Genomic DNA, 25,539 nt, shown 5'->3' on the forward strand with positions numbered 1-25,539 from the left:
CAGACTTGGAAGAACTGTGCTGCATCAGTCCTGCTGCTTGTGAACTGTTTGTGTGTCAGTCATTGGCCTGTGTTTGGAAGTCTTGCTTCAGTCCCTTATGCTCGCTACCCCCTGGCTGGCAGATCTATGATTCTGGTGCAGAATATCTCAAGGGAAGACTGAAAGATGCTTGTGTCCAGTGAGTGGTCAAATATTTTCACAAGTTTTCTTGTTTGCCAATAAATAGAGTAGCTTCCAACTAGTAGGATAAAATTTTGCCTCATTAAAATTGACAGTGTATAATTCTCACTTAAATTTAGTATATTTCTTTTAGGCATTTTATTTTTTATATTGGAGTAGTCGCTAGGAATCCACACTCAGGACAAGATCATGGTTGTTCTGGACATTGAGAAGCACAGTCATTTTGAGTAGCTGGCGATGAACTTGGTATAATTTATGTGGATTTGGCATGTGACATTTGGAACCAGCACATTGTTCTTACCAATTTTTTACTTAGAAAGCAGTAAAGCCCTAAAGAGACAGCTCTTTAAATGACAAAACAACTCAATGTCTCCTTAAAACGGAAATCTCTACAAAGCCATGGAAATAGTGTGATGTGGACATGTTTAAAACTAACTTACCATATTTGGAATTTTGCCCTGTGAAGAGCAAGAAATTTTTGATAACTAGTTACCAGAATTAATTTTTTACTGTAGAAAGGGGTGTTTTTAAGTACAATTCTAGGAAATGAAGAGATTGTATACTCACGCAAATGCATGTACAGTTTTTCTGGAATATACTGTAAAAAAAAGACTTGTAATAACAAAATATCCACCCTGACGGAAAGTTGCTGTTCATGGCTGCCTCCCCAGAATTAGCTGTTAACATTTGAAAGCAGATTAAGAGTGAAAATGGAACTCTGCAGGGTACGATTTTTGAAAGCATCCCTGTGATTTTGGAGTGTCAGTCTCCCAGGAGCTGTGTACCTCAATTATAAAGGTGCTTTTGAAAAACCTAATCTCTTCTTGATGTCCATTTTATTTATAGATTTCTGCATGATTATAGTTTAGAATTGTCAGTGGTTTTCTTCCCTTATTTATTTCCTTCTGGTATTTGTGAGTATAGAGGATGCAGAGCACCTCAGAAAGCCTGGACATTCTGTTCTAAAATTCTTCAGGTCATGAAAGCAACTTTGTTTGTTTCTCCTTTGGTTCTCTATTTGTTATTTTCATCATCCTCTAGGATAATTTGGGGAAATCACTAACAGCAATTAATGTGTACCGGTCAGCTCTGATGTTTTAGAATGTATGTTTTGGTACTAGGAGTAAAATATTTTTCGGTGTTGAGTCTCTGAGTTCATAGAATCATTAAGGGTGGAAAAGCCCTCCAAGATCATCTGGTCCAGTCTTCCCCCTACCACCAATATCACCCACTAAACCATGTCCCTGAGTTCTCTTAGTGAAGACAAGCATTTTTCACATCTGCACATTTCCCTCATAAACCTGTCAATTTTGTTTTCTTTTGGATAACCAGTATGATAATTTCTCCTTTATGCCTGTTAATATTCAGTTCATCTTGCAGAGGAATTCAGTTGCATCTTACAGACTTCTGAAAGTTTGTGGGTAGGGGTCATTTTAGGGAGTTTCCAACATCTTTCATTCTTGTATTTTGGAAAAGTTCATTTGGAAAAAGATCACCAAGAAAAAAATGGATATCCCTGCCTTCCTCTTTCACCTCTGACAAGCATTTTCCTACCTTTCTACTTATTTTTAAGCTTTTCAGACTAACACTTCGGTACAAAGGTGTTAAAATACCAGTGGTGCCGTAACTGTATTTGCATCTCACCATATTTGCTATTGGTGAAGCTGAACACCAAATGAAGCACAAGTGAAAAAAAATAACATGAGAATCTAGAATAGGATAAAAAAATGGATTATTAAAATATTTTCTCTGCAGGTACAAAGGTCTCCTCCTCACATCAAGCTGCAAATGAAAAGCAGAATAAAGCATTTATTTTTGAGTTTGTTTTTAAATTATGTGGTTGTATGGCCTAGTGCTGGGAGGGATTATTCGGTTTTAGCAGAAAGTTGTCAATTTGTAACTGAGTATTTCATAATGACTAATCTTTTACTATAGGCTGCAGTAAACTTCACAGCAAGAAAACAGACTTGAACCACTAGGGGACTTTGGCTAACTCACCAGATGTCTAATTAATGCCTGCTGTCAGCTGCTGAAATGTCACTTACAGATATTTTTTCTTCACAGCCACTGTTTTAATGATGAAGATTATGCACAGATGTCACTTTGTTCCTGGGTTAACGTTGTGGTTGGTAAAATGACTGGCATAAATCGCACTGCCAAATATGTAGTTATTTCCAAGCAGAGAAAAGTACCGTATGACTACCTTGTTCTCTGCACAGGACAGAAATACCAGGTAAGATTGTGTGCAGAGAGAAGGAATAAATAAATAAATAAAAACAAACAAACAAACAAACAAACATTTTTTTACAGTGAAGAGCATTTCTGTGATTGTGATCAGCAAAGGAGTAGAGTACTCCATAGCAATTGTATAACCAGAAAGCAGCCCTACAGCATGGCAGGTTGTTCTGTTTCAGTGCAGCTATAGAGTTTGGAGCGGATAAGAGAGGGAGATTTACAAATTTTTCTACCAGTAATGTCACTACTCAGTACCAGATATTAAGCAAAGCTGTCAGTATTTTGCCACTGTGACCATTAAATCCACTGAAGAGTAGGCCCAAATGACATGTGGCCCCAGCCACAGGAGACTTAACTCCAGCTGGTTTAACACCGTTTGACCTAGTTTTGGCAATGGAGGGAATTCCTTATCAAATTAATTACTCAGTTCTCATGATGACCATGCCTAGTGCTGTATGTTATTGTAGCACACGGTTGTGTTTCAAGTGAGATAAAATGCTTCAGGGAAGGTGACCTATGATATTCAGTGGAGTCTCACAGCATTTATGTTGGGGGACACAATCCTGGGAAGTGAAGGCTCAAGAGTGAGAAGGGCCAGTTTTCCAGCTGGGCTGCTTTGTTTTAGCCTTGGTGACAACTAAAGCAATTTTGCCATTCCCCTGGTTTACAGCAGCAGCACAGGTCTCAAAAGAGTGTATGCGTAAAATGAACTTGTGTGGGGTGGAACTGAGAGCTCTGTCTTACTGCTGAATCAGACCTCTGTGTGCTAGATAGCTTCTTCCAGTTCTGTATCATTAGTTTAACTGTGATTGCACTATTGACTATGAGATGGGTATGGGGTGTGCTCCATGAAACCTCTGCATTACATGGAGTACAACATGTGTGCAACAGATTTGTGGAGCAAGAAAAACCCATTTTTTCTGTAAACTCTTCAGAGTTGAGACACACTTCAAATGACAATCTATGTTCACTATTCATCAGGGATGAAACAGAAGTTAAAGTATGGTCTGAATGACTTTAAGTGCTCCTAGAAAAAGATATTTGGAGGCAACTCTTAATTTGAAATATAAGTTGTGGGAAATAACTACACTGCAGGGGAAAGAAAAATAAGAAAGCAAGAAAAAACTCAGGTTTTATCTGTCTTCAAGAAGACAGATATTCTTACTTCTAAGCTCTATAAAATAAAAAAGGAAGGAATTATTTTTATCATATGTTTTTTGTTTTATTACATAGAGCTGATTTTAAAAAATCTTTTGTAGCAGTACTCCAAGATTTATGCCATATATTCATTCATTCATTTGTTCCAGGTCATGTCTCCTACTGGAGCAGATATCAGTAAACTCCCAACTAATAGAGATGTCCTAAGTGAATGGCCACAGAGATACACAGGGAAAGTCCCTTCCAATCATTTTAATCTCAATGACGATCAGGACTGTTTAAAGGCATTGCACTGGCTGGAAGAAAACATTGTCAACTCAGAAGGTAGGGGTCTTGTTAAACACACGCACATTTGCAGAAATGTTTTCTGGGCTTATTGTTTCCTTAATTCCATGGTGTGATTGGTACCTGATTAATTCTAGCAAAGTGTTTCATCTGCTGTGCTTTGTTTTCCAGATGAACTTAAAATTTGTTGTCATTTTTGATACCCAGCATATTTAGCTAGGAAAAAAAAAAAAGAAAAAAAAAGTTTGGGATAGATTAATTATCTGTAATTATCATATAAAACAAAATGAATCCCAAATGCAAAGCTAGTTGGAGTCATTAATTAGGCAACTAAATAATAATTTAATTAGTGAGTGTGTTTTTATGTTGTATAGAAAAATACCTAGATTCGAGGCATAATGTGTCATCTGTGTTCTGTTGCATCAGTTACAGATTTACACATAGAACTGCAGGCTCCCTGTATTTTCTTTTATCCCTTTACATCACACATTTGTGCAGGTTTTTGTCCATCATACCTGTATTTCCTGAGCCTGCTCATGTTTGTGTTCTTCATATATTCACTGAATGTGCATACTATAGAAAACACCTGGTATCGTCCAGGCTTCTGAGTTAAACTCTTTCAACTGCAGAAAAAGAGATCAAACAGTGAATGAACTCACATGTCATCTCTTCTTTGTGCCAGATCTGAGTCAGGGCAGAGTTCAGAGCAGGAAAGCTGTCTTTGTAGAAAGTTCCTGTCAATTGAATGCAACAATAATTTCCTAAAAATGTAGTTGAACTGGCTTACTTGGTAGAGAGTAGAATAATGAAAATTGATAGTTATTTGCTATGGTCTGCTAAGTTTGTGCTTTGCTTGGCAGACCTTTAAGGAAGTTCTCAAGATACTGGAGGTTTCTTTATCATCCTCCAAGTCTGGCTGTGGTCAGGTCAGAAGACAATAAACGTGGTGATGTCTCAGTTCACATTTTCCTCAAACAGCTTCCTGGCCTCAGGCATGTAAATGGTGCAATCTGTATGGTTTTGCCTAGTGTCCAGCTGACATGCACAGCTGCATTTGCATAAACAGATGAGGTGGTTGCTTCTCCCTGTTTGTTACTGCTCATATTTCATGTATATCTGTGCATGCCCAGTCCTGGAATGTGCTCCAACACATCTGAGCAGAAATGCATCTGAGAAGGGGCCAGTGTCCAGGATGCAAGGCACCCAGAACTGTTCCTCAGGCACAAGGGCAGTCTTACTACACCTCATCTTTTTTGGGACCAACGCACCTTTATTACTACTAAGTTAATATTAATAATTTCAGTATTGCTGCTGGCTTTTGCTGTTGTGTAAAGATGGATATATTAATTAGGCACTATCATGTCTTCAGCTGTAAGCTAAATTTACGGCTTCTGCTGTGTCGAGGTGCGTTTTCCTGCCAGAGGGTGCCTGGAAGCACACGGCAGGGTCCTGTGGGACTGAGCCCTGGGCTAGGGCTGGGACCAGGAGCAACACCCCCAGAGCTGGGGCAGCTGGCACAGGGGGCTTGGGGCATGGGTCTGTGCTCAGCTGCCCCAGCTCCATGGAGGGCTGAGGAGGAAAAGCTCTGGACAGGAGAGGGAATGAATATACCTCCAAGACCACTTGCAGTTCTGGAGCTTTTTTTGAAGGGAAGTGTTAAACACTGAACTTCACTGTGTGAGTCTTATTAGCCTAATTGGGTGAAAACTTCATTTGGTAGCACTGATTTTGAGAATGGCTTTTAATTAAGAGTTAAAGTAGAGGCTTTAAACTGCCTTTTTTTTTCCCTGTGCAAATGCTGGGTACCACTTCATTCTGGTTGAAACCAGCGGGTGCTTTTTTACCAAAGTTAAGCAGAGCAGGATCAACCTGGTAGCAGGTTGGCAGGAGGAATCACACATGTGCTGAGCAGCAGGAGATGCTTGAGGACCCGTGGGACAAGCAGCGAGCCACATCCTTTGCTGCTCCGCAGTTGACCGCTCCTGGGCCAGTAACTCAGAACAGGCTGACTGCTGTCTGGGGCCCGGAGCAGAGCAAGCACCAGCCCCTAGCCCTGGTGCTTCAGCTTCTCTGATGAAACCCAGCCAGCTAGTGCATGTAACCTATTACAACTGTAATTGTAACTAATTGAAATTCATCTCCTATTAGCACTGCACTTTCCATGAAAATAAAAAGTAGGATGGGAGTAAAGTAAGGAACAAAACTGTTTTAATGGCCCAAAATGGAGCAATTATTTTTTCTCTTTACCTAAACATAGCTTACTGCTTTATTAAAAGCATGTTTGTAGGAATACTACCGTATTAAAATTCCAGTGCCTGAATCACCAACCAGAGACACTGATGCTTTAGCTAATACAGGTTTTCTTCTTTAGCTTTTGCAAACTAAAAAGAGTCAGGTCATGCTGGGGTCACTGAAATCTTGTACTTCCACTTGTGGAAAATGAATGAGCCTGCTCTGCAGCAGAACACTGACATTTGGGTAATAAATAATAAAACTACTCTAGCAGTCTTTTTTTATGGCTGCTTTTTTTCCATAGAAGATTATTATGTTTACTCACAGATAGATACATTTTCATGTAGTTAAATAATAAAAGCATCCTGAGGAATTGCTATCTGTCCAGTGAACATAATTTCAGTCCATAATGAATATCGGTAGTTCCTTGACTACTAGCATTGTAATCTAAAAAGCTACTAATATTGTAATAAGCAGAAACTGTAAATTGTTGATTTACAAGAGGTCAGTAAAGGAGCATTGCTTTCCTTAATCTAATGTAGTTGTATTAAATATTACCATATAAAACAGAATTTTAATTTTCCTTGAGAAATGCGGGGCTGGAATCTGATCTTGTATATACAGAAATGCCAACATGTAATGCAATCACTGAACTCCCCCGCTGAAGAGGCTGGTTCCACCAAATGGTGAAGATCTCTCTGCTGCCCAGACTTTTATGCCTTAGAGTCAGAATGACACTTTGCTAGCCTGCACCTTAGGTAAGCACTTCTCATTCCCTGTTGCCACTGAGAAGGGAATTCTCAGTCTGTCCTACAAGAGCTGTGCCATTTTGCAAGGGTTACCTGAAGGCAGAGCAGATTGGAGAGCCTGGCGATGCTTTCTATTCTGACAGAGAGAGCAGGGAGCAGAGGAGCAGTTTTCAGGCCTTGCTCGGATGAGTACTTAGTGCTTTATATTACACCGACCTTAGATAAAGCACACAAATGCCCTGACGTATCCAGGTCTGCCTGCCCCCTTGCCAGGAGGGCTGCGAGTCCGTATTCTGCTCACACAGAACTTGCTACCTCCCGTCCTCGCCTGTTTGACCTTGTCTTTAACTGCACAGTTTGAAGTGGTACAGCTTCAGTGGGCGAATGCTGCAGGATCCTACTGTTATAAATGAAGTATCAACTCAATCTGAATTTAGTAATATTTATAAAAGAAATATTCATTAAAAGTTTAAAAGGCAAGTAAACAGCGCTCGGTGTGCAGGGAGTCTACGCTCCACCAACACACACACACGAACATAAAACATTCTAAATATACAGAACATTGCTTTACATACTAAACCCGAGTATGCCTATACGTATGTACAATCAGGAAAGGTAAAAATCCTTTAAGTTCCATGACGTACTAAACTCAAGTACACCTAAACATACGTAAAATCAGAAAAGGTAACAAACAATTCTTTAAGTTTCTCCATTTTCCATTCCTTTTCTTGAGTACAAACAAGTCTCCATTTTCCATTCCTTTTGAGCAATATGTCTCGCTTTAAGTTGTCAAGCAACTCGGTCTTCAGGCCTTATGCATCCCATTCTTCCCGGATAGAAGAAAAGCATATCCATCTCCTTTGCAAGGCCAATAGGCCTGGGTCAAAAGGCACGTCCAGGTCAACAGGGGGGGTAACAGCAAAAGCCTTCGATGACTGTAGCAGCAGAGGGGCCCATGGCGTAGCAGTTGGATCAGTAAAGGAGCCCGCAGCTCCCTCACTGTCTAGCAAGCCACACATTTGTGATTGTGGCTCCACATGGCTCTTTAAGGCCTCAGAGACTGTTCACCAGGTGCTGAGCAATCCCACTGCAACCTTGCCATTTTTAGTTGCAGAGTCCCACACCTTGACCTCAGTTTGGTCCCATATTTCAGGCTCATAAACTGTCTGATTGTTAATAAGGAGAACAAGCTGTAAGATTACCAGGACAGTCTTTGTTCCTAAGGACGTATGATTCCCCATACTGCGCAGCTGCTTACCAGCGAGGGACAGTTGTGTGCGCAGCTCAGCTTCTCTCAGCTCGAGCTTCTCTCCAGCTTCGGTGTGCCCATTTCCAGCAACTTTCTGTACGAGCTTCTCTGAGCAGTTTGCTGAGTTTGGCCAAACCTATCTTCATGAGGCAATCAATGTGCCTGTTCCCGTCCTGGTCTCCATTCTGCCAGCCTGTTCCTCTTCACTCCTTTTTCCTGCTTCTTTATTGATCATAACTTCATCACATCGTGTGACCTTCTTTTTTTTTTTTTTTCTTTTTTTATCTTGAGGGCAGGGTCCCCTCTTATACCCTTCTCCCCACAGCAGTTCTTTTCAAAACAACTTTTCATTGGTCAAACAACTTTGCATAAAACAGCAACAGCAAACACCCAGAAACTTCCATGCCTTAATGGCTGGAGAACAAGAAACCGGAGACTGCATGGAGTCTCCTGAATCACCCTTCTTTGTTCCCTCTAAACTCTTTTAAATATTCCTGATGGCCTCGTCGTTAAGAGTCTAATGTTATCTCAAACACGGGGTTTTCCAATCCCCATGGCCACATTCCCAAATCTCCCCCTTCTTTATTAATATCAACCATTTTCTCGACGCGAATTACCATTCCACATATAACACTACCAAACAGTCTGTGGCTTTGGAGCAAAAGGCATTCCCTCAAATGGTGGGAAGTGTAGGTCTGAATCAGAGCTCCCTTTGCCTGTGGGGAAAAATGGAGCTGGTTGAAATAGTGGCAATGCACTGTGAAAGGTGCAGTGATATCCAAAGGCTGATTTCATACCGGTCACAAGCGTCTGCCTTGAACGTGCTGGTTTCCCAGCAGTGTGCAGTTCTGGGCGGGCTGCTTCACAGCACAGCATCAGGCCGGTGGGTCTGGGACCTCCCAGCAGTCACCTGCACAGAGCAGTAGGGGCTGCATCCGCAGGGGCCTCTCCGCTGTCTGGAGATGGAGGCTTGGCAGGAGGAAGCCACAGAGCTGGTGACTTCCTGTACTGCACAACGGCTGGTTTTCTCTATGTTGGTCTTTTCTAGTTTGTATATGTTTTTCTGCATGATGCGTTTAATTTGCTCCTGTTGCCCATGTCCCTCCAGTAAGTGCTTTGACTAAGCAAAACTGAGCAAAATTGAGGAGAGAGAGGAGAACAAAATAAAAATGGGTGTTTTTTGTTGTTGTTGTTGTTGTTGTTGTTGTTGTTGTTCCCAAAGGATTTTCAATCAAAATAATTTCAAATTATGGGGTCAAAATGAATGTCATACTTCTGTGTTAAGTACTTGCCTACTTTGTGGGATGTTTTGTACAGATTCTTCACTAAATTATCTTAGCTACTGTTGCTAGGTAACATTGTTTGCTTCATAGCATCAGAGAAATAAGAGGGTCAAAGAGAGCAATTTCATGTTATTATCATCTGAGTTACACTAATAAGGTTTTCATTGTACATCTTAGAAATTTGCCCCCCTTTTTTTTCCCCCTTAGGGAACGTCATTGTCTATGGGAATACAATTGACATTTACACCACGGTAGAAACCCTCTTATCTCTTGGAATTAATGGATCTCGCATACATCTCGTGCAGCCTCCACTCACCTCAGATGTTACTTGCCTTAACAACAGTGAAATAGAAAGTGCTGTTCAGGAGGCACTGTCAGAAGCTGGCGTGTCTGTTTATTATGACAGTATCCTGGCACAGTGGAGCAAAGGTGACGACCCAGACCTTATCACTTGTGCTGCTTTCACTACTAATACAGAACCATTCAAACTGCAGTGTTCAGTAAGTATATGCTTTCATTGTATTTCCTTCAGTCTGTTCTTTAAGACAAAGACCATCAAATCGTGATAGAGTCCCTTTATGATTTATCTATTTTCTCATTGTCTCTAGAAGAATTAGCATTCACTCATTAGTCTGAAGGATTGTTTTGTAAAAATCCAAATAATACCATTGTTAATTCCCTGACTGATTTGGATTTAAATGTATTTTAGTCAGCTGACTCACAAATAGTTGAGTGACAAATATTCCTAATACATTTTCAACATAATTCTAGAAATTACACACACACACTCACACATCTGTGAGATCTGAGATGTTTTTTAACCTTTCCCAATGGGCAAAACAGTCCTGTTTCTCATCATTGGGATAATCTGTGTGAGTGGGCTTCTAGTAGAGTCATTTTAAAACATGCATCCTTAGGAAGCCTTAAGGCCCTCACAGCACATCCCCACAGCCAGCAGGCTCCTTTGTGCCTCAAGTCTGCTGTAGTTCTGGAAAGGAAGGACCACATAGCACCCCCAGAGAGCTCCCCAGCCACCAGTGGTCCCTCCAAATCATTGTTTTATTTTCCCCAGTCCTTTTCCGTCTATGGATACCTCAGCCTTTCCTGAAGGAGCTGAAGACCTTGTACAACACTTTTATCCACTGGCAATCACCTTTGATCACCATATCAGTAGCGATGTTCCTCTTGCTCTCTCCTCATATACAACTCTTCAGTTTCTCCCCTCTTTCCCTAAAATCCCTCTATTTTTATTCTTCCACAGAGATGTGAATCTGTTTTTTGTAACTTAATATCCATTCACCACCTCCCCACGAGCCCGTCGCCTCTTCCCCATCACTTTTCCTGTGTGGCCTGTGCCATTCCTTCAAGACCCCCATTTCCTCGCGGTTTGTTTCTCTTGCCCGTTGTGCCCCTTGCCTGTCTTTTCTCCGGTCATGGCTCTCGTCTCTTGTGGTCTTACCCAGCCTCTAAGCTGAGGGACATGCAGTTACTTGTGATGTTGGGGGCTTTCTGTTCTCCAAACCCAGTTCAGCTGTCTTGTGGGGCTTGCAGCTGCCTGTGAGGACGGACTCCAAGGAGGACAGGAGCTCCAGCAAGCAGCTGTGTCTGCCAGGGAGCAGGCTGTGCAGGAATTGGCACTGCAGCCGCGCTGGGCCTTTTGGGATTTGAGCCAATGTCAACTGTTGATTGGCAGTTTTTAGGGGCTTAATTTGTAGAGTCCTGCAGGATAAAAACAACAGGAGAAAATCTCTTTCTTGAATGCAGCAGCCTCCCTCTTTCCCCTCCCAGGCTGACAGATGGCTCCCAGCCCAGAGGCTGCAGCAGTCCCCTCCCTCCCCCCCCCCTCTCCCCTCTCTCCCCTCCCTCCCCTCCCCCTCTCTCTCCTCTCCAGTCCAGTGGCACTGTCCAGCCTGTCAGCAGGCAGGACACCAGCCAGAGCTTCCCTGATTTTGGATCTGCTAGATGGTTAGCCTTTCTTTAGCTGCACATTGTTCATTACCTGTTTATGTACAAAAAGCACAGAGGCTGTAGCTCCTCTGCTGCTGTGTGCCTGCCTCACCAGTAGTGCTAAAATTTCGAGCTCTCTTGGCTTCCCTCTCCTGTGCCTTTTCTCCTGACTGGCTTGTCCAGCTGGCAGTAAGCATTTCACACTTGCCTTCAGTCCCTAGGACAGCTCCGTGGTGGTGTAATTGGGTAATTCCTTTACCCTGGTCACAACTGTGTCCTCCCTGAGGCTGACTGTAAGCGACGGATGTGTTCCTGATGGCTGTTTACCCTGATGCGGTTACGTCTCGGGCTGCTGAAGATGAAGGCAGTAATGTAATGCACACTCATCCGATAACTTCTTTCACCACCCTTTCCTTGGCTTGCACAGTAATATTTCTTGGTTGTGGACAGGAGTATTCATTGTCATGTAATCATTTTAAAAGCTGAGGGCACTGATGAAGGAGAAAGCTCCTTTTAAAGGATCTGGAGCTTCAATATATATATATTGCAGCAACAAGATGATAAGTCTTTGTTCCCTTTGCACACCATGTGATCTCACTGAAAGCATATCTCAACTTTGTCATTACTACTTTTAACCCTCAATGCCCAATTTACACTCTTGTTCTATGCTCTTGTTGGGAGCTGCCAGCCATAATTTCTTCCTTTGTAAGAGACATCTGAGAAGATCCTGTTTGTAGCTGTAGCTTCTCCCGCTTCTGTTGCTTATGATGCTTTCTGCCAGAGGTGAAGGTGTGGGGCAGGCAGGAGTTTGGGCTTGTGCCCCCAGTCCCAAGCTGTAGTGACCCAGGCTCACTCACCAATGCTTCATTTCTTGTGCCCCAGGACTTGGGCCCCCCTGAAGACACAGGACTTTTAACTTCACCGGTACCTCTCTCATCTTGGCCTGAATAGGCACTTCTTTCCTTGGTGAGCACGTTTTTGGCTCCAGATTTCAGGTGGGCATTTGCCTCTCTAAATCACTTCTAAACATTGTAGAAAAGCAAATAAATCAGGCATCAAGAGATGTGTTAGATGTACGTGATTCTGAGAGCGGTCTGAGAGCCTCTCTGTTAATCAACATGCAGAGCCGTGCAGAGCAGGCAGACAAAAGGGGAGGGCTGGCAGACCCTGCAATCCTCTCCCTCGCACTGCGCTGGGTTTCAGAGCAGCTCTCGGGGCACCCAGTGCGTTTTGCATGACGTGCTGTGTGCACATCTGTTCCACACCGGCGCCTAACGTGGGTGGAAATGGTGGCTGCTTCCAGTGCCACCTGCTTTGTGGTGCTCATCGTGGTGGTGCTGCCTCAGCTCCCATTCTGGGGAGCGGGGGTCTCATCTGCTTTCTGGCATCCCAGGAGAGGGACTAGGCAGATGCCACAGGAGGACAAAAGAAGGGAATTATCACTAGCTTTTTCTTTCAGACTTAGAGGAGGAATTCAGGGATTTAGGGCTATTTTCTTTCAATGCCCTTGAAATCCCCTATGGGGAAGACAAGCTCATGGCCTCAGTAGATGCTGCTCCTGGAATAAATCCCTACCTCAGGGCCAGTTCTGTAAGATGAGCAGTAGGACAGAGGGGGCGGTGTTTACAGAGTGGAAGTCGTGTCTCTTTTCACTCCCATAAACCAAAATGTACTGAATATGTATCAGCTCCGTTTATTACCAGATTCAGAAATGGACTGCCAGATATACCAAGGATTTCACTTAGCTATGGTCTCTGCGCTGACCCAGATAACCAGCGGGTCTGTCCGACATCCAAGACCTGTGCCTCTGAGAGCAGGGTAACTCCAAGCAGTAAGGGCGTACAGAGTAATCTGCTTCCTAAGGCAAGCATTTTACAGGCCTGGAATAGTTAGAGATGTGTTTCAGCCCTGACAGAGTTTGAATGTGCTCTCCAAAGTTTAGGTCACTATGAGGTATATTAAATTTGAGCGCTTTCCTTTTCATGTACATGTTCAGTCTTTTTATACCTCTCACAAACTTCTTGGCCTCCACAGCACTGACTGGCATAAATTCAGTACTTTGAATGAGGATGAAATTTCTTCTGAACAATTTGAGTTTCCTATCTTGTAATTTCATTGAATGTGCCTGTGCTGGTAGCCATGGTTGCATAGTTTGCTGGCATACAGTTAGGCACAACAGTTTGAAAAATATTTGTAATACATGGTTATGCTGCTACAATACAAACTACATTGTGCTTTTTCGATTAATTTGTTTTTCAATTTAGCTTCACCATTTGAAAGAAGCAAAACAACTTCACAAAGAATTCAAGTCTGTTTCATACACTAACACAGAAAATGTGCACATCTACTCAGGCTATCTGACATATGTAATCTTAGAGTTTTTTTAAATCAAATTAATTTACTTAACCAGAAGTAGGTGAGTCTGGTTTAGTAATCCCGTTCTGATCCAATATTTGTAGCTTTAATTTTAGTTGCTATGAATACTGGATAAGAAGGATTTATCTGTGTATACAAAATCAAACTGTATTTCATGTTCTTGTTTTTATAAAATAAATAACATTCAGAATGAAATGTATATTTTTATTTATGAAATTAGCCAGTAACTAATGTATAATAACCTGCATTTGTTTACATTTCTTCTTAGGCATTTTTCAGCTTTGCCTACAGGACTGTGGATTATGAAACCTTTAAGGCAATTAATGATGCTTGCCTTGTTTTTGATGGAAGACTTGTGATTGATACCGAATTCCATACTAATGATGTCAGTATCAGGGCTGCAGGTTCTTTAACAAAGTACTCCAGGAAATATTATGCAGATGAATGGACACACAGCAACTTCAATTCAAAAGAGATTGGCTTTGAACTTGCTACATCTATGCTGAATCTCTTTGATCCAACCCTTAAGCCCTTTTCTAAGCCACCAGAAGGCATGGATAGCCTCATCCCCGTGTACAAGGGGTGTAAAATTAAAGGTATGTGAAAATAGAGTTCTGCCATCCTTTCATACCCTCTTTGTTATTTTTGCTGCTATATAGTCAGTGTAGGTCCATTTCACTTCAGTAGCCATCTAATGGCAGTAAAGTCATCAAAACTCCCTGTACAGTCAGTGGAGAGAGGTGATGGCCTCTAGGTGATACCAGGGAGTGATTCTGCTTGCATTCACGCAAGGATTCATTTCTTCTTGTCACCACCTAGCTCAAGATATTTAAAAGCTTTGTCTAACCTATGCTAGATTCCCTCTATTTTCAAGTGAGAGAAACAGGAGCATCCAGAACATGACTGATGCAGTCTACTGGGAGGTATCTCAGATGGGATGCATTATTTACAAGAATTACATGTGAAATATACCATGTAACCTAACATTTGCCATTCCTCATTTGTCTTTAGCTCTGTAGACTTGTCTAGGAATTGGGAGGAAGGGGAAAACAAACAAACAAACAAACAAACAAAAACAAACAAGCTTACACTGAAGATTTTTGCTAATAATGGACCAAGTTGTGCTTTTATTTATATTGCAGTCATGATCAGAACTTTTCAAGATGTGGCTGCTGCACCAATACGTATAACAGTACCAAAGCACATGAAGCCACAACAACAAAATAAATTTTCCTCTTTAGACACGGTTAAAAAAATAGTAATCATTCTGGGAAAAGGAGGATAAAGAGACACTTTATTTTCTTTTCTGTGCATGAGTGAATAAATCTCATCTTTTCATTTATGGCAGGAGGTGTTCTTCCCAGAGGTTGTAATTACTTGCATATTTCCAAACCAGAAATCCCCATCCAGTTGGACATAGAGCTTGCACTGTCTGACCATGTAAGTTATGTTATTTAACTTTTCCTTGTTTTTTTCCTCTGTTGGGAAGATATCATGTTTGCTTTTCTTCAGTCCTCTCTTTTTCAGGATGGCCTTCTTTTTGCTTGTTTCTCTAGAGAGACACAAGTCATTTTCTCAGTCACATGGAACACGTTGCTTTTGAAGTTCCTACCAAATAGGTAATACACAGAACATCATGGTAGTGGTGGTATTTGCCATCAGATTCGTGTAGTAAATCCAGAGTCTGATAAGCCAGCGTGCATCATATAAATCAGGTGCAGCTGGTGAATTATAACAGTATGAATTAAAACGAACTGAACCTCTTAGATATTCATTACCATACTTTCTGATATTTGGCTTTCTCCAAAAATGTACTTTTGTTATAAAGAAGAGATAGGATAGCATTAGCTGGATTTCACTGAAATATGCTTTCAGCCTTAGCTCTTACCTTCTTTCCTCTGTAATAAGGTGCCATAAATGCATACAGATGATAAAATGTCACAGTCTTATCAGTGAAAATCAGTTGATTTCTAGACTAGAAGGAAAAGAATGTATCCTGGAAGGGATGGTGTGTACTTTGCTGCTAGAAAACAGCCAGTCCTAGAACCGTGAGAGACTTCTTTCTCTGAGTGGGAAAGAGGGAAGCACTTCGTGCAGTTAGGCTATGTGGAAGATTCTCCCATGACACTAACGTGAAGCCACTTCTCTTACTGCAGAACCTCACTTGTGAAACGTGAAGACTAGATTCATGTATTTTAAAGCCAGAAAGGACCATGCACCTATTCAAGCTTTGTACCTTTGTACATTGTATCTTTTTCCTTAGGGATTTCTACATCAAGCCCATTCTTGTAGATGAGGTAGAGTGTTTTCTCAAAGACTACTTCAGTGTTCATTTTAAAACTCAGGTAGCAATGGTCCATAGAAAGAAATGATGTTTTAAAAAGGGAATCCATGCTTTAGAGAGGGAAGGAAATCAAAGCATGGCTCACTTTGTTTTCCAGCTTTTCAGATCCAGGATGAGCTGTCCGAAGCTGCACATACTGGGAAGCAAAAAGGACTATCAGAGAGAGAAAAATAGATTTTGTCAGTCCAAATTGCTAGAACATGATAAGAATTCTTTTGCTGCAACTTTGACTCTCCATTGTCTGAAAATATAACATCTTTAAAGCTGCTCCACAAAATTCATGTAAATCCTAAAAGAATTTCCCAGGAAAATAGTAAAAGAAGCTAGTGAAATGTATTAACTGAGAGATGTGGAAGTTACAAAGGCGACTGTAGCCTAGCAACAGGTTTTAAAGATATATAAATTGGAACATGAATACAGCTTTAAAAAATAGCTTCAAGCTATTTGATCATCCCACTGTGAGGTCTAAAACACATTTTTACATTTTTGTCTTGTATTAAGTAATTGGTTTAACTAGCTGAAACTAAATGCTAGAGTTTGAGCATCAACATCGAACACTATTATTTTTTTATTGATAGTGATAATGTAAGCAATAGTCGGCAGCTGTGTTTGTATTAGCAAGAGGGTGTCACTGAGAACAATTCTAAATGATGTGTGTATATTTGCATGTGTGTGTGCGTGTGCGTGTATATATATGCATATATATATATTTTTATGTCATGTATGTATATGCATATATTTTAAAGTAATTGTAATTCCAGGTAACATCCAAAGAGATCAAGCCCAGCCTCCTGCAGCTGCAGACAACCATCTAGTTCATAGTCATTTATAAAATTTAAAGACAGGGTCCTTCTTGCTGGTAATTTTATTGTTGGAAGGCTGCTCCTACACATCATACCTTGGACTACTACAGAATTATTGACATGTGATAAAGCTGTGGGTTGTAACATTGAAGCCTGCTTGTAACTGATTAATGTGGTAATATCAACTCTCTGTCTGTTGTCATATAGCTTCTACAATGCACCATAAATTTGGACTCTGCACATATACTGCTTGTATATCCATATAAATATATATGTATATACACTTATAAATCTGTAGGGAGAGTGTAGGTATACTAGTGTGTTCTTTGTTCATCGAGATGCTATCTTATAGTAAGTTATGATATGCCATGTGTATGCAATAGTATGGACACTGTATAGAATACAAGGACAAACAGGTTTCAATTTTCCATAAACAGAGTGTTCTTGTGTTTGAGATGCCCCAGGTCATCCCTTCTGACCTCCAGCTCACAGGTCACAGGTCTCCCATGGTTCCTTTGTCATAACTGCCAGCCCAGTTCGGATGTCCCAGATACCCTTAGGTGTCTCACATGGCACTCGGTCATGGGCAGCTGAAGCCTATGCTGTGCTCGTGGTCATATGCTTCACAGTTCCTGTGCAGTTAACCGAGGTCTAAATCACAGAGCAAATCTTTGTGCCCAAATGATGGTATCTTGTATAAACTGTGGTACCAGGAGTGGATATTCTTGGTTAAAAATGTTTGTGGATTTTAAGAAATGGTAAATATCAAATATCAAACCCTAGCAGATCCTGTATGTATGCCAGGTCAGGTGTTCTTTCCATTTGCATAGTTTGCCTTTTATTTTGTGTTCCAGGGTATGGAAATTATAACTGGAAAGGCAAGACATGGGAATTATTTTAGAATGCATATCAACAAATATAGTATGGTAGATAGCATCACCTGCTTTTCAAAGACACCCTTTCCTGTGTCCAACTATATTTGCTTGTATGGACAGCATGAATGTCTTCTTAATGATCTTCATTATCGCTGGAATGAAGGGCAGATTACAGACCTTTACAGGTAAGATTAATTCAACATTGTGCATAAAATTTATGTTCTGGATGAATTGTAGTTTTGTTTTCTTATGATTTATCTTCTAGCTGTTTTCCCTTAGAGCTCAAGATAGATTTAAAAAAATATATTTTCAACTACTTGGCAAAATTATCAGTGGCAATGCAAGCCCTAAAGAGATTCCTGGAAAGAACTGTCTTTCTCAGATTTATTTAGAGAAGGAGCAGTGGTTTACTTGAACAGCTTTCATCTGAAAGAGCATTTCAGAATCATTATAACATTTGCTTAGAACAGTCAGTAGGCTTAACTCATTAAGCTGAGTCTGAAGAATCCTTTTTTATTTTTTAACTCAAGATTAATATTCAGAAGTCAAAATTAAAAATCAGTGCTTTAATCACTTCAAATCAAATTTTTATCCAAAGTTTTCTAGGGAGGTTTTAAATCACACATAATGTTAGTCACACTGCTTAGCTTGCCTGTCAGCTGATGATGAAACAAATCCTAGAATTTATCCTGTAGACTGTTGTCTGTCTAAATGAGCATAGGGAGTTACTTTTACTTAATTTTATAGCCGAAAGCTGTGGCAGGAGTCTGCATGCTTAGTGGACGTTCCCCATCCAGCTTGCAGGCCTCTAAAGCAGTTTGCAGCAGTGAAACAGGTCTTGAAGATTTTCTGACGTGCTCCCCTCCACCTGAGCAAGCGCAGGGCAGTTTTGGGGACTAGGCATTTTGGGGCAAGGACTGAGACTCAACTGGAGAGACTGAAAAGCCTGGCTATTTCTATCTAAGATCTATGTCCTGTCTCTTCTGAGAGACATTCTCATTGCTTTTGAAAGCGCGAACTTTAATTAAATAAGTTGTTTTGGAAAAAGGGGGGTGTTTGAAAAATGAGATCTACCGTATCTTTAATCTTCTGCTACTACTGCAGAACTTGATATTTCAAAAAGTTACATGGACTAAAAACTCAGACTTGGTTTATTCCTTATGCCTCAGCTAAAATAAGTGCTTTTGAGTTCAGGCATGGCAAAAAAATCCTGAGTTTCATTCATGTGATAGAATTCTTTGAGCATGTAATTAAAACTTGTCAATACATCTTATTTGGATTTTTTTTTTTTAAATCCCTCGCAAGTGATGGCTTGGGACAAAGAATTGTCACAGGTACAGTGTAAGTGAAGTACTTCCTTACACAAACTGGTTTGGAGACAGGCAGCCAAGCACAGGAACAACTGGTAAATTTTCATCATGATACAAAGCTGATAGTGGTGCCTTAAAAGTCTTTAGGCATGATTTGGTTATATTTTTAACTGATTTGAAGAAAGACATAAATGACAGTAAAGCTTTCAGATTAAACAATATTATTTAGATAACATTTAGTAAAAGTTTGATGTAAAGGATGCACTGTGGTCCAAGAGAAGTTTTGTGTGATGACAGAAGTCTGCTAGTCCAAAACAAGCTAGAAATATGTAGTTTTAATGGCACAGTCCTCCATGCCTACATTGCATTGACTGTGCTGGTAGTTGCAATCCTCTGTAGGAATGAAGCACCTGGTATCTTGAGACAGGGACTTATGAGTCTCTGAATTCCTGTACCTCTTTCTCTAGCTTTTGCACTTCTGCTGGTTCAGTGTCAAAAAGCTTCACTGGAATATGGATAAGGCATTGTACGTGGCTGAGGACAGAGAAATGAGAATGTCTGCTGAAATGGGGGAGGGAGGGAATCCAATCAAGCCTTTCATTTAATGACAAAAGATTGGTTTGTATGCCATGTCTTGAGAATAGTGGTATCAGCTGTCGTCTCAAAGGGTGAGCTCCCCTGAAAAAGACTCGGTGCGTCACTGCAGCTGGATGTGCGTCTCTCTTATTTCTTCAGATGCTTTGCACTCCTCTTTCTGCAGTCTGTCCTCATTCTAAATATGTCAGAGACTGACTCCTCATTCTTTGTTATTCCCCATCTTTTACAGGAAGATGGGATGAACTCAAATGTTAACTGTGGGTTTTAGAAGTTTCTTGTAGAAAAATGCTTCTTTACAGATTTCACTTCAGGAGATCCAATATGCCTCTGCTGGGAGGCATATTGATTTATAGAAAAGGTTGGGTTTGTTTTCCAAGAGAGCAATGGCACCCAGCAAATGTAAAGTTCACATAAACAGTATTCTGTCAGCAGGTGTTAAGTAGAAACTGAAGGTGGATGACACAATTGTATGAGATAAAGGCCAAGACTGCAGAAAATTTTCTTCTCACAGCTGATCAGCTAATACATTTTGAGCACTGGAAGAAGCTCAGTATTCAGGTTGTGGCAAGGTATCATCAGCCTTGTTCATGGTGCTACAATATGCAAACACAGCTGTGAACTAATCTTTTCTGTGAACCACAAACATTGTCAGACACACTTGTGCTGTTTGCCCAGATGTGGTTAGTGTCAGTAGTTACATGCACTAGCAAGTTTCACACCAACATCAACATCTGGAAGAATACGTCATTTTGCTTTGGGATTTCTGTCTGCAACACAGGTAGCGGTATTTTCCTGACATTGACAAAACCAGCATTTTTTCCCTTTCACTGTGTTACTCTGCACTGGGCGTGTAGCCCAGCCCAAGGACCTCAGTGCAGCTGCACATGTCTGCACTCCTGATAGCCACACACAGATTTTAAAGAGATGAGACGTTATCTTTACAAATGGACAGCTTATTTCTTCATGAAAGCAATTAAGTGTGTATTAGCCTCCATTGCTGTCATGATGGTGACAGGATCCCTACACACTGTGCAAGCTCATCAGGGGTTACAAGCAAGATCAAGTTCTAAACATACATGGAGATTTAAAAAAATCTCAGGAGAGATGGAGATCCCAGTGACAATCTGTTAATAGGATAAGATAGGCCAGTCAACATAAGAAAAATAAGAGGGGCAGCTTTATCTGATGCCAGCACTGACACTCAATGGAGGAGTCATCAGCTCTTGCAGAAGACTGGTTGCATCTTAGCTGGTCTTTGTCAAGGCTGTTTATTGGCCGAAACTGCTGGCAGCCTAGCAGGCTCTGAAGCTATGCAAGGTCAGGGTCCTCTTGTACCCACATACTCACAGGCACCTCCACAGCCTGCGTGTCCAGGAGGTCTGGCCAGGATCACAGGTGTGCCACACAGGGGCACACTGCTCATCAGTCCTCATAGCATCTCTTCAGCTCTTCTTAAGTAGTGATGCTGAACAAAGGTTGCCAAGGCAGAGTGAAAGGGCTAGTGAGAAAAGGAGGAGACGGTAAGAAGATGAAGCAAACTGCCTGTAAGCTCCATGTAGCAGTCCTAGTGCAAAGCACATCAGCACAGGAAATTGCTTCCTTCAGGAAGAGGTACAGCAATGGAAGAAGGCTGGGAATACAATGTAGTCTTAGAGTGTGCTTATCACAGAACCACAGAATCACAGAATCCTCTAGGTTGGAAGAGACCTCTAAGATCACCCAGTCCAACCTCTGACCTAACACTAACAAGTCCTCCACTAAACCATATCCCTAAGCTCTACATCTAAACGTCTTTTAAAGACCTCCGGGGATGGGGACTCCACCACTTCCCTGGGCAGCCCATTCCCATGCCTAACAACCCTTTCGGTAAAGAAGTTTTTCCTAATATCCAACCTAAAACTCCCCTGGCACAACTTTACCCCATTCCCCCTCATCCTGTCACCAGGCACGTGGGAGAACAGACCAACCCCCACCTCGCTACAGCCTCCTTTAAGGTACCTGTAGAGAGCAATAACGTCTCCCCTGAGCCTCCTTTTCTCCAGGCTGAACAAGCCCAGCTCCCTCAGCTGCTTCTCGTAGGACTTCTTCTCGAGGCCCCTCACCAGCTTCGTTGCCCTTCTCTGGACTCTCTCGAGCACCTCCATGTCCTTCTTGTAGAGAGGGGCACAAAGCTGAACACAGTACTCGAGGTGCGGTCTCACCAGAGCTGAGTACAGGGGGACGATCACCTCCCTAGCCCTGCTGGCCACACTGCTTCTTATGCAAGCCAGGATGCTGTTGGCCTTCTTGGCCACCTGAGCACACTGCTGGTTCATATTCAGCCGACTATCAACCAATACTCCCAGGTCCTTCTCTGCCAGGCAGCTTTCCAACCACTCCTCTCCCAGCCTGTAGCTCTGCTTGGGGTTATTGCGCCCCAGGTGCAGGACCCGGCACTTGGCCTTGTTGAACTTCATGCAGTTGGCCTCAGCCCATCGGTGCAGCCTATCCAGATCCTCCTGCAGAGCCCTCCTACCCTCAAGCAGATCGATACATGCACCTAACTTGGTGTCATCTGCGAACTTACTGAGGGTGCACTCGATCCCCTCATCCAGATTATCAATAAAGATATTGAAGAGGACTGGCCCCAGTGCTGAGCGCTGGGGGACTCCACTAATGACCAGCCTCCAGCTGGATTTGACTGCATTCACCACAACTCTTTGGGCCCAGCTACCCAGCCAGTTTTTAACCCAATGATGCATACGCCAGTCCAAGCCATGAGCAGACAGTTTCTTCAGGAGAATTCTGTGGGAAACGGTGTCAAAAGCCTTACTGAAGTCAAGGTAGACCACATCCACAGTTTACGTGTTTGTGTACAATATGCAACAATATACAATGTTAAACCTAGCCATTAGAAGACTATCCATTAGAAAACCATGAAATTGAAAAATGTTTTGGCATCTCTTGTGGAATTAAGATTGTCTTGAGGCTTATATGCAGGTGAAAAGTGGCCTTTGGCAAGGAATATGAAAATGTGATCAGTGATTTCTCTGTGTGGGATAGAAAGAAGAACTGGTTTGGGTGATGTTCACATGGTCTGTAATGATCTCACAGCACTGGGTGAGTGCAAACCTGATGTTAAGGCTGAATTTCTCTTGCTGGGAAAAAAAAATTCCTTTTAAACTACTACACGTTACACCTATATCCACTTGCAGCATTTTCTAGCAAGTTGTGAAGTGCCATTAGTGGAAAAAAAAAATAGACTGAAAATGTTGCAGTTTGTTAGTTAAGCTTACAAACTTGCTGGTTTGCAACATTCATTCCCTTCATCCTTTCTTTATGCCTTATTTTGGGAAGGGCCTTCTTATAAGCCAAGAAAATACATCGCTTTAATCTTTTGCTCTGCATTTAGATTTCACGGCATGGCATCTAGTTCCAGGAACGGACACAGTAGAACAGCTGTCACCTGGGAGCCAATTTATTTCTGTGTAGCAAATTGTCTTTTAAATAATTAGAGACTGCACCTAGCAATGAATTTCCTTGATGATTTGCATTTGGTATGAAGGCTGAAGGTTAACCCCATGATACCGGATTTCCTGGCCATAATGGGCCAGTGCCATTTTCAAATTAGCATTAGTGACAGGCCCTCAAGATTCAGCTAACTTGAAGAAGTAACCCCTTCCGGTTGCACGCATGAAACTGCTACTAAAGGAGATAAATAATGTTTCCTTGTATGAAGGGAAAAGTTCCATTGATTTCAGTATGAGTTCAGCATGATTAAAAGCTGCCTCTAAAAGAAGCCTCTAGGACTTCAAGTTGGCAGATTTACAAACCTGGTGAGCAATAACTGAAAAACAAAACAAAACAAATAAACAAAAACAGCACATAGTTGTGAAACTATATTTCCTTGGTCCCATGGCTAAGAAATGCACTAGGGCACTTGAGAGTCTGTTATCGTTTAGTGAGCTGAATACTCCTCCTCTGTCTGACAGTACTTTGACAGCTCACTGAAAGTCTCAAATGCTTTTGAATTATTATCATGTTTAAGGGAAACAATGCTTTTAGCTTTGTGTTGGCTGTTCTAACTGAATCTGATGGAACTAATGATTTTCCAAGTTTCCTTTCTCCTACTTTAGTGGACAGATACTATGGACATTCTTAAAGGAGGTCTCAGTGCAACTCTACAATTGCAGAGTTAAACTGAATGCTCCTCAGAATGCCCAGCTGCCTTAGCTGTGATCCCAGTGACATAGATATTAATGTGATAACAACAGATACTAGATTTTTCAAAAACAATTGCCTACAGTTAAGCCTGATCCTACCATGTGTTAGGTACTCCAGCTTAATTTAGAGTAGCATCTGAGTGGCCCAGTCCATTACTTAGCTAAACATGAAATTAAGAGCCAATGTTTTTGTTTCTACCTATGCAAACAACATCTGAGGAAACAGGCTGTTAAGCCAAAAGATGGTCACAACCAGTCAGACAGCTGTCTCTTCTGGCTGCTCATCCCTCTGGCTGTTTTACAGGATGCCATGGTCTGCCGGGCAAGTTGTCAGGGTCGTAGACAGGCAACAGTCCCTGACCATGCAAAGTCTCATTCTCACTTGTCATTGTGCTCCAAGAAGCCAGCACAGCATCAGCAATGGTCAGTCTTCCATCTGCCTGGTGCCGCCATGGCTGGTGCACTCACTCTGTCTGGGCCTTCGGCCACTGTGTTCCTGAGCAGAGAGGTCTTCAGATGTTGCTGTCAGACATCAGGCAGACACAACCTTAGGAACCACAGACAGTATCCTGAAGCTGAGGATTTTGTGTACATTCTTTTCATGTCACTTGGATGTTTCACAGTATTACTACCTAGATTTGGAACCCACTTCAGGAAGGAATTTCTGCAGGTTTTATTGATTTTCTGTAAGGTTGCATCTTGAAAAGGCTCAGATGGAATTTAAGCACCTAAGAGTGAGGCTCTTCCCGACAGGGAAGATTTTTCTTGAAGGGAAAAGAAAGCAAATCCCAGCAGGTGTAACATGAAGCACTCCCTACACCACACTCCTTCCTTTCCCTCGGAGGTCTCTGGTGCTCACTGAAACCCTTCAAATCTTTCCCATTCCCATAGCAGCAGATAAAAGAGGCAGGTGTGGGAAGAGGCCTGAAATACTTTTTCTTTTAAGCTTGTGCATTTGGTTTTGGTTGTCAGTGCTCCACACTGCTTCACAAAGGAGGAATGTAACTGGCCAGTTGTACCCTTTTGTATGCTTCTGAGGTGAAGGCAACTGTAAGGCAGTTGCCAAGTTATGGAATGTGTTTACAGAGCAGTGGAATCTCCCTTTGCTGCATCTTGAGTACAGAACATATAATTACAGGGGTCTCCTGGTACTTGGCAACCAAATGGATGCTCACTGGCATCATGCCTTTAATATGAGAGAGAAGTGCTTCATATAGGCTTCATTTGGCATTAATGAAAACCAAATTTACTAACACAATGCATAAAAATCTGGCCCACTAGTTTCTAAAATACTTAACTAGCTTATTTATCAAATTAGGTGTGAGTGCTTTTCTTACTTGGGATGTTGTAGGGGATTTTCTTACTTGGGATATTGCATTAATGAACTTGTTTTCAGACATGACCTGCAGAAGATGCTGGTTGCATCCCATTAATGAAGCAGTAATGCTGATGACAAGACAAAGGAGCACCACTATCGCATGACAGCGAGAGAAGCAAAGGCAGCAGTGCTGGGACAAACAGCACGGATTTGGGCTGGCAGTGATGAGGAATCCTGTCATAGGCACACCGTTATGCCGACCAGTTTCTAAAAGGCACCCTCTGAAATGTTGTGTTGATCAGCCATCCCCTTCTACAGTTTCTTCTTGGGCTCATTCAGAGTTTACTCTTAGTGTAACGCTGAAGTTAGGAAGATGCTGTATGAGAAGCGCTTCTG

The 25,539-nt window shown here is 41.8% G+C and overlaps 1 protein-coding gene across 1 annotated transcript in view; it reads left to right on the forward strand.

Moving 5' to 3' along the window:
* Positions 1 to 25,539, forward strand: part of CFAP61 (cilia and flagella associated protein 61) — a 104,124-nt gene that overhangs the window by 65,102 nt on the left and 13,483 nt on the right. The window contains exons 19-24 of the mRNA XM_032183662.1: positions 2,245 to 2,413; positions 3,723 to 3,897; positions 9,579 to 9,871; positions 13,963 to 14,290; positions 15,043 to 15,134; positions 17,696 to 17,901. Coding sequence (XP_032039553.1) covers positions 2,245 to 2,413; positions 3,723 to 3,897; positions 9,579 to 9,871; positions 13,963 to 14,290; positions 15,043 to 15,134; positions 17,696 to 17,901 — 1,263 coding nt within the window. The remainder of the gene's footprint in view (positions 1 to 2,244; positions 2,414 to 3,722; positions 3,898 to 9,578; positions 9,872 to 13,962; positions 14,291 to 15,042; positions 15,135 to 17,695; positions 17,902 to 25,539) is intronic.

Source organism: Aythya fuligula, chromosome 3, assembly GCF_009819795.1.
Source record: "Aythya fuligula isolate bAytFul2 chromosome 3, bAytFul2.pri, whole genome shotgun sequence".
NCBI classification, from domain to species: Eukaryota; Metazoa; Chordata; class Aves; order Anseriformes; family Anatidae; genus Aythya; species Aythya fuligula.